Below are 9,796 nucleotides of genomic sequence, written 5' to 3' on the forward strand. Positions count from 1 at the left end.
GTATATATACACACTGATAAGTTTTCTCAATTTGTAAAACCAATAGATGTGTTGCTCTTTTTCGATCCAAAGGACCCAACAAAGAGAACAAGTCAAATCGGAACGGAGAGTGGTTCGATTCAATTTCTCCAGCAAAAAGAGTAGTAGCCTAACGAATGATGCAAACCCATGGAATTCAAAGGTGACATCCTAAGAAGTCAACTTATTTGCTTCCACATCCTTGGACGATAAATGAAGATGAAAAATGATGGAAACACTTAAATCAGAATACAGGGATAAATGTTACCGTATAAAACCTATAATCACCACTGTATATATCACTCATGGAAAGTAAATAGAATAAAGTACTACATGTACTACTCAGATATCCTTTTTAATAGATATCGTCCAGAGAAGATCTGAATCAGAATGGACTGTTATTCTCTCCTCACGCACAATGTTCGAAGTGCTTATTAGACTACCGAAGCTCATTCTTGTGTTGGCTGCAGATGAACAGAGTGAAGATTTTAGGTATCTAGTCAAAATGTGCCAACTCCTGAGACTTACAATTAAGATTAACAAAGGGAGACAGAAGTAAATGATTGGATATGCTTACTTAAATCCCACTGCAAGCCAGTCGTAGTGGTGCTCGCTGATGGTGCACCGAGTGGAATCAATCCGCAATGTGGGCCCACCACCGATGACTGGATGTGAATCTCATGGCAATGCGTCCTCGGTAGAAGTTGTATCAGGCAATCATCCGATAGAAGAACAATCCGGATGTTTGAGAATTTGTATAATACATTGATGTTACCAGCCTCGTGGTCAAACCTTCCTCCGAGTGCTCCACTGACTAGAATGCACAACTGCAAAGAGTAGGTAAAACTCTAAAACCAAAACAGGGCAAACCTTTCAAGAGTAGTTGAACACACATGCAAGAAAATATATGTGTGAACAACAAGCAATACAATCAAATGGCTAGCCTTGATACAAAATCACATTTAGTCGCAGGCACTAAGCAAATCATCAGACTTATCCATAAAGAAAACTTGTATACAGCTTAATGTTGAATCTACCACTTCAAGAAGACCACCTAGAAACCCCTTGAAATGAGGAAGAAAAATCTGTGCTCAGCCTACTAAAACCAAGGAGCAAGTGTCTATTACTTTCTTGAACTAATAATAAAAATTCAGGTCATGTGGATACCACCATAGTATCCATAGCAGAAAATAGGGAGACGATTTAGGCAACCACTGGGAATCTAGCAAAGGGCGGCAGCAACGCTGACATATAAAAAGCTGATCCTTTGAACTTAGTAATGTAAGTAGGCAACAAGTTCCAAGTGGCATTCAGCTCCATTTCCTGTACAATATTGATCTGACTTCTAAAGTTGTTGCTCGTTGCTAGGAAATTTTTGAACAATCCTCAAGTAAACAGCGAAAATGAAGTGTGCTAACCCACTTGTACAGCAGCAAGGAAAAGAAAGACATTCTCAGCAACTTGAATACACTTGGATGCAGATCTAATAACCCCCATTCTCTTGTCAAAAACATATCTTTCAGTCATTTTGCAAGTGATTCCATAAGAAAACAGATCTTTGATACATAATCAGACCATTCTTAAAGCATCATCCATTAATTTCAATTTAACTGAACTTTTATAGCTTCCAAAGTCTATAAATATATCATTTCTGGCACTTCAATAACTCAATGCTGTCCTAGTTCCTAAACCCTATAAAGCGATGAATCTAAGCTAATATTGTTTATCACCATGCTTTTTAAATGCCCAACACTGATGCTCTTTAATATCCTTCATGATCACAGTCATATGTTTAGTCCCTACACAATGACATGCTTATGAAGAATCATCAAGAGTCACTTTTCTCATACAAACATTTACTAAATATTATCTCCTTATATATTCTGCAAGACAAACTTCAGAAAGATTTCTTTTCCTCCCTCTTGTTTCACATCATGACAAAATCCTAGATCAACAAATTGTTAACCATATCAGCGATAGGATGCTTCGGAAAAAGATAAAAAAGAAGTCCAAAACTTTTGGTGTATCATTCTCAATAATGATTTTCAACAAGAATACTGAAAAAGATTCATCTCAAATGAAAAATGAGCACAATCCATCCATCTTCTATAATAGTTTGACCAGCATCTCACCATGTTAGGCAGTATTCCTAAGATTAATCAGATCAGATGGTACATTATATGATTCATAATATGCCAGTTTAAACAATCATGTTTCCATGTTCAAGGGCATCAAGTGTCCATATCCTGGTTTGAAGCATAGTAAAAGGAAGCCCCTCTTGTAGAGGAGAGGAAGCTAAGACCAGTGAAGCCAATTAAAAGACAGAACATGCTATGCCTAAATTTAGCAGTACAATGTCATTTCTGAGCTTATATTTACCAGACCAATAAATGGAAAATTTTGTTCTACTGGACCTTATGTGTTTATTTTATGGGATGGAATTGTTCTCATTTTGTAAGCTATTTAAGAGATTAGCTATAAGAAATGGATAAGGTCCAAGTTATTGTACGATATTATTAAGGAACACTGGAGTACTCAAAAGGTTAATTACAAACAAGAACAAACCTTAAAACAGATATGTGATCACACTCATGTATATGCAGACTACAAGCTTTACCGCATAACCATATATGCAATTACCACATCATGAACAACCTCTTCATGATCTTGTTCTGTGTCATTCTTGATATGGAGTGAGATTTACCAGTAAGGAAAGATAAATGTGAGCCAGAGACAAAATTAGGTGTTCTAAGCCTGTCATTTCTTCATCTTTAACTAGTCTAATCTTGGATGTGAAAGAACTAATACCTTTGTATTGTTTATCAAATCCGAATGTTCACATCTCTACCTATATGGCCTACTTATTTAGCAAGACAAATGAGAAAGAAACCCCAGAATCAACATTATCAAATATATGATGAGCTACTTGATTTTTCAATTCATGAAAATTCACTAACTAATTTGGACCCACTTAGTCATCTTGCATTCGCATGACTGATCTCATTCAGAGATCTCATCTTACATACTTCCTGCATGGTTTCATAAATCCAAAAGTAACTTGTACATGCTGATCATTATATTCATATCCCTTATTGCCTCCAACATTTTGCCAATTAAGTTCTTCGGTATTACATTTTTACACACTACCCATACCTATCACAAGTTCACAACATTGTCATATTGATCTCTAATCATCATTATCGTGCACATGCATCTGCACGTTGCTAATATGCAAAATTTATAGACAGTAAAATTGTAAGACACATCTAAAAGGAACCAACGACATCATATATAAGTTACACATCTATTTCAGATAATGTTCTTGCAGCTTACATTTGATCTGTCCATTTTTGGTGTGAGGTCACAGATAAAAGTTACACATTTGTGCAGATCAGTGGTATCCTGATCATAAGACACGTCCTCTATTTTGACACCCTGCCAAACAAATATGCATATTAGCACCATTGAGAAAGTTTGCAATAACATCATCTTGGGTACTAAATCATAGATTGCAACAGTTATACTATTGCAAAAAAAAAAGAAAAGTTTATTCAAAATGCATGATAGCTGAATTCCTAAATATTTGTGCACTGCAGTACGTAAACAGCAAAAAAAAAATCAGAGGACATGAATGACAAGCTATGAATATATACAAAATATTTAAACATGTGCTCAACTCCCCAAAAATGCTGGTGTAAATTCATTTAATGAGCTCAATCATGCTTAAGAAAAGAACAATTCAAGTGATGGTCTAACATTGAATTTAAGTGTCAGATATATGGTGTTTACATAATATTGACTATATCATCATTAAATCTTGCAATTTGTCAAAAACCTCTAGCCTATTCAACTCAAAATTTATGATGCATCCAAGAAAAATTATATAAGGCCCTATGCTGGGGGTTAATCCTGAGGTGTTGAGTCGATAATTTGGTTCCTATTTGTATGATTTGTAATTTACAAAGTGCATAGTAGAACAATAGTGAGATGCTTCAAAATAGATCCCTCTGGCATTTTAGGAGGTTCTATGTCACACATCTTACTTAAACAAGAGGTTGTGATGATATATGTCTTTAGAATATTGAAAATTGAATTAGACAAGAGGAACTAAAGGTTTGTTATCATGATCAGTATTAAGGAGAACTTAAGTGTGAATTAAGTCTACATTGAGTTAGAATTTTAGTTGGTTGAGATTTTATATAATTGGAGCAAATGGAATGTATTTTCAGTGTTTCGAGTTTGTATCCTTTGAGAAAACTGAATTTCATAGAAGCAGTTGTAGTACTCTCTTCCACAAACACCCACAATAGGAGGGATTAGTATTCGTAGCTAACCATTGCTTTAAATTAATTTGTGGGTTGAACTGGCATGTATCTGATTGCACTGGCTAAGAAATAAAGACCGTACTAAGTTGGTCAAATTCACGCATTAGAAGCAATTTGTCAATTCCTTTTTTTGAGTCTACAGTTCGCTAGACCTCAAAGCTTGAAATATTGTGCTGGAGAAAAAATGATCAGGATGCAATTCTTTTTGAAAACTATGCCAAAGGAAGCACTATTGATGCCAGAGAAGGATCAGAAAATGAGAAAAAGACTAGGTTTATATTCTCATTTTAAGACACTAGGTCAAGTGATGCTTTGCCTTTTTTTTCTTTTTTGTCTTTCCTTTTTTGAAGGCACCCCAAGCCATACCAACCAGCATGAAATTTGTATAAACCATGATATGCAATTTCGAATGGTACTGCCTGGTACGAGCGGTACGTACTGGTCCGACAGCATACCGGTACGCGGACTGTCCGCTACCGGACGAAACGTGCTACAGTGCTACAGTGCGAGGAAGAAATGTTTAAAACCGCTCGGTAACAGTGATACAGTGCTCCAACGATCAAATTGACCGTTGGAGCCCTTTCTCATAGTATTTAAACCCCTTCTTCTCCCCTATTTCACTCCATTACATTTTTCATACCCTCTTCAACTATCTCAGACTCTTTTTCTCTCACATTTGTATTCTCCTAAACTCTACAAAACAACGATTTGTGAATTGAATCAAGGTTAATTTGGAAAGATTAAGAGGAAGAACTTTCTAATCAAGAGGTATGTTTACATAAGGACAATTCGTAATGGACTGAAATATGAACCTTGTACAAGATATTCTTCAAAGCCCAAAAAAGATATGTGATACTATTCTTACCTAATTTACATTGATTTTGCTAAACTTATGCTATTACTATATTTATTTCTAACTTAAAAACCCTATCCTAACTTTTTTTTATTTTCATATATTTTCGGAGGGTTTTACACCTAAATTAGATGTACCACTTGGTACGACCTGGCGTACCGCTCGGTGCATGGTACCGTACCGTACCGAGCCAACCTTGAAACATCGGTATGGTACGGTATTGCATACCTTGGTATAAACCACTCTTGAATTTGGGAGATGCCTCTTGTCCTAGCAGAACATGAATCCTAATGCATCATTCTTAGCACATGAAGATAGATGGGTCGACCATCACAGATTCATAGCGGTATTAGGGCAAAACTTCAGCCAGATTTTGTCATTTATGTAGAAGAAGCACAAGATAACACACCTCCATAACAATAAGATATTCACTAGATAAGATATCAACAAATATAATACAACAATATTTGAACAAAGAATCTACCAGGTTGGAATAGAATTCCTTCACTTCTGGTCTTATTGAGTCCATGTCACCTCTAATTAAATCTGGTTTGTACCTTTGACAATTAAAAAAAAAAAGAAGAAGAAAAGATGAATTCAGTAACTCTTAACAATTTCTTCCATGAAAATTAGTAAGATACAGAGACATAAAACAGTGTACATAAAATGAGATTTTTTTTTGGTATTAATGGGAAGAAACAAAATTGCTTTTCCTACAGAACAACAGGGCAGTGGTTTCGAGTGAGTTAAGATATTTGGGCCTCCAATCCGACCTGTGTATCCATTATTCTCAACTCTGTAGCATACTTGTCGCATGCAGCAATCTAGCTGCTTAGCAGTCTATCCAGGTAATTAGTTGTTTACACTGCCTAAATGCCTAGTCCTTTTGGACTTGCAGACCATATATGTCAGCCTAGAGGGAAAACGCCAGCCTGTTACCTAGGCAGCTAGTAAATTGCTAGAATTTTGCATCAAATTATTCGTAACAGTGGTACACATGAATGATAATTTAATTTTAACTACCAAACTATGGATAGTCACAAAGTAAGATTTTCATTAAAGCAGGATATGCATCACTTGAACATAATCTTCAACATATGTTACCACTAGAACATTTGGATTACTCAAATTCCTTATCATTTTTGTATACACAATTCATCTTTAGTTTACATTATTAGGTTATCAAATAGAAATCAAATGTGTTTGTGACTTTTAAAACAATATTTTAGGAGGGAGAGAAGACATCCAAAACAAAAGAAATTGCAGAAATCAACAATCAAGAATATACCAGAACATTGATCCAAGATTCAATGTGATTCAGCAACTCCCTGCCTACACCCATGGAGAAAACCAAATTATTCACTATATGAAAATAATAATAATACAAGGAGTCACTCTTCCTTGAGTTAACCCAAACCCAAGCCGAAGGCCGAAACCCTTTGTATACCCTCTCACATAAACCCAAAGAACTCTTCTCTCAACTCTCTATTGATCTACCAGAGAATACCCTAAGGACCACCCAAAGTATCTTGCCTCCCCCTTTCAAACCTTGAAACTCAATGTGAATTTATAGAAAGTTCTAATTCTCTAAAAACTCTTCCTACTTGAATCCCTAATCTAAATCCTAATCTTAATGCACCAAGGATTTTGAATTTAATTAGTACTCTTCCTAAGTAGTTAACACATAATTAGAACAACTAAAAAAAACACTTACCAACACCCTAACAATCGCCACCTTAGTGAGTATTTTCTCATTTTGAGCCTCCTGCAAAGATTGAACTATTGACTTGAAGAATTCACCACAGTTATACAACTGAATCAGTTTATGATACAACACCTAATTACAAACTAAACTATTGGCTTAAAGAATTCACCACAACTATACAAACTGAATCAGTTTATGGCACAGTACTTGATTCCAGTAAACTTGCCAATGCATCCTATATAGCTAGAACCAAATCAATGGCGCTACTTGATTCCAAAAAGAGAACTCTCACTGTTTCACCACCACGCAAGATTTTTTTCCCTCACAATTGTCTGCATCCTGGAAATCATAAATATCACTATTCATTTTCTGCACCGCGAATGAAGCTTGCTGTTGTAGGTATATATCATCCCTGCATGTGCAACCTGTTTCCAACCCTTTGAGATCTTTACTGTACTTCTTTCGAGGTGATATAACCCTTGATATAATCTTTCTCTCGTCAGGACCATGCAATCCAAATAACTTTTAAAACTTCGCTTCCACCTTGTAGCCATAACTCTGACATCTACACGACTTAAAAAAATTAGATTCTTCCACATCTTTGAAACATAAACCATATCCTCCAAACTATGCAATCCAAACTCAACTTACTAGCCAACTTGTCATTTAGTGAATCAAAATAATCCTTCTTAGTGCAAACATGAGTAACATAGGCAAAATCTAAAAACCAACTCTTCTGGAAAGATAGAATATTACCTTTGAAGCTTGCGAGAATATCTCCATCATCATCCATCACATAAGAGCACTCACTGACCTTTTCTTTCTATTTCTTTTCCCCCGACAATTTTGCTTGATATGTTCATACTCGTATCTATAGGACCGAATATCATCCAAAGACTTGACTCTTAATCTCGTCTTACCATGTCGAAATCTATCTCTACTAGAAAATCCTCCTTATCGACCTCCACCCTGAGCAGCTAATGTCTCACCATCCATATTTTTAAATTTATCATTTTTCCTCATAGCACAAGACACTAAAGCTTCATCAACTTATTCAAAAGTTATTGTATCCTTCCCACACAGTATCATCTCCAAAAAATTGTCATAGGAGTCGACAAACAATATAGAAAGTAACAACGCCTTGTCTTCTTCATTAATATTCACATCAACTTTCTTCAGTTAATTCAATATTCCTTTGAATATATTCAGATACTCTACTAGGTCTTCGTCTTTCTCCATTTGCAACTTATATAACTTTCACTTCAGGTATAACTTGTTAATTAAGCTTTTAGCCCGATAAAGATTTTCTAACTTATCTTAAATAATCGTCGTGACAGAATCATCATCAATAACATTATTAATAAAGTGATGCAAAGACGAACAGTACTTACACACTTTGCCTCAACCTCTACCCAATCTTCGTCACTCATCTTTTCTAATTTTCCTGCTTGTCCCTTCAACATTTTTGTTACGCCTTGCTGAACAAGAATATCCTTCACCCTTCTCTGTCGTAGGATAAAATTATTTCTTTCATCAAATTTTTCTATAGTAAATACAGCAAAAATAACTTAACATAGTTGGGTAACTCCCTACCTAAGTAAATGGCAAAAAATCAAATTCTTCACTATAAGAGAAAAACCAATACAAAGAATCACTCTCCCTTGAGTTAACCCAAACCCAAGCCCAAAACCCCTTGTATACCCTCTTACATAAACCCAGAGAACTCTTCTCTCAACCCTCTCAAGAACACCCTAAGGAGCACCCAAACTGTCTTTCTTCTTCCTCTCATTAAAACCTTGAGACTCACGTTTATAGAAACAAATCCTAATTCTTTAAAGACTCTTTCTACTTAAATTCCTAATCTAACTCCTAATCCTAATCCGCCAAAAAGTTTGAATTTAATTAGAACTTCTCCAAAGTGGTTAGAACACAATTAGGACTCCTAGAATACTTATCAAACCTTGAATGCACCCTTTTAGCAACTGCGATGCAATCTATACGAGTGTAAAATACTTGCAGGTTCACGAAATTTTTTTGCAAAAGGTCATTTATAATTTACAAGATAATAAATCTCTTATACATATTAACTAAGCAGAACATTCCAATAGTGCGTGACTTAGTCCTTCATGATCGTTCTCAGAAAGGAAAATAACCAATTACGACACAAAAAATGCAAATATATTCCTAAAACCACAGCATGCCTAAATTTCAAAACGAAATACAAGAAAGCAATGAATTCAAGTTGATTTTCAATATCTACAAAGCAAATTAGTTCATGTGATGAAGATTGAAAAGCTCAAACATTAACCCAAACAAGAAAAAAAAAAAAAAAAAACCTGCGCCGAACTTCAAGTGGATCTTGCTCAGGGAAGAGCCTCGGCATCCCGTCATACACCCGATTTGCCCCTCCATCGGCAAAGACTCGCAACGTTGCTGCTTCCACAGAAAAAGAAATCCGAATACCCAGCCGCATCACAGGAACCCAACTTAAGCCCTAGAGAGACAACTTGGGGGAGATAAGAGGGAGGGAGGGAGGGACGAAGATGCGCTCACCGTGGCTCCACAGGACGGGCGCGAACCAAGGGAGACGCTGGTTCAGCACGACTAGCGCGTACGTTAGCGGGGGCCCGTCGGCCACCGGGGTAAGCGGAGGCGGCCGCAGGAAAGTGGAGGCGTGCCTCATCACCTCCATCCGCCCGCTAACCTGCGCCGCGGGGACGAAAGAATGACGAGCCGTTCTCTAACGATGAAGACGCGGCAGGCTTTATATATACATGGTGGGTGTCCAAGGCGGTGCGGGAGGAGTAGCGGGCGGCCGAGTTACCGAGCCGGAGTACGCGGTGGAAGTCTTATCGCCTCCCACACGTCGCCACATAAGCGGCTCACCGTAGGTTA

General features: G+C 36.7%; 1 protein-coding gene across 1 annotated transcript; it reads right to left on the minus strand.

The window, feature by feature from the left end:
- Nucleotides 1-232: 232 nt before the first annotated feature.
- Nucleotides 233-9,796, minus strand: LOC135653221 (thiamine pyrophosphokinase 1-like). The gene is made up of 6 exons (XM_065174951.1): nt 9,455-9,796; nt 9,238-9,334; nt 5,681-5,753; nt 3,352-3,453; nt 596-845; nt 233-482 (listed from the first exon to the last, which is right to left on the minus strand). The coding sequence occupies exons 1-6, from the start codon at nt 9,591-9,593 to the stop codon at nt 361-363; spliced, it is 783 nt and encodes a 260-aa protein (XP_065031023.1). The 5' UTR covers nt 9,594-9,796; the 3' UTR covers nt 233-360.

This window comes from Musa acuminata, chromosome BXJ3-11 (genome assembly GCF_036884655.1).
Source record: "Musa acuminata AAA Group cultivar baxijiao chromosome BXJ3-11, Cavendish_Baxijiao_AAA, whole genome shotgun sequence".
NCBI lineage: Eukaryota > Viridiplantae > Streptophyta > Magnoliopsida > Zingiberales > Musaceae > Musa > Musa acuminata.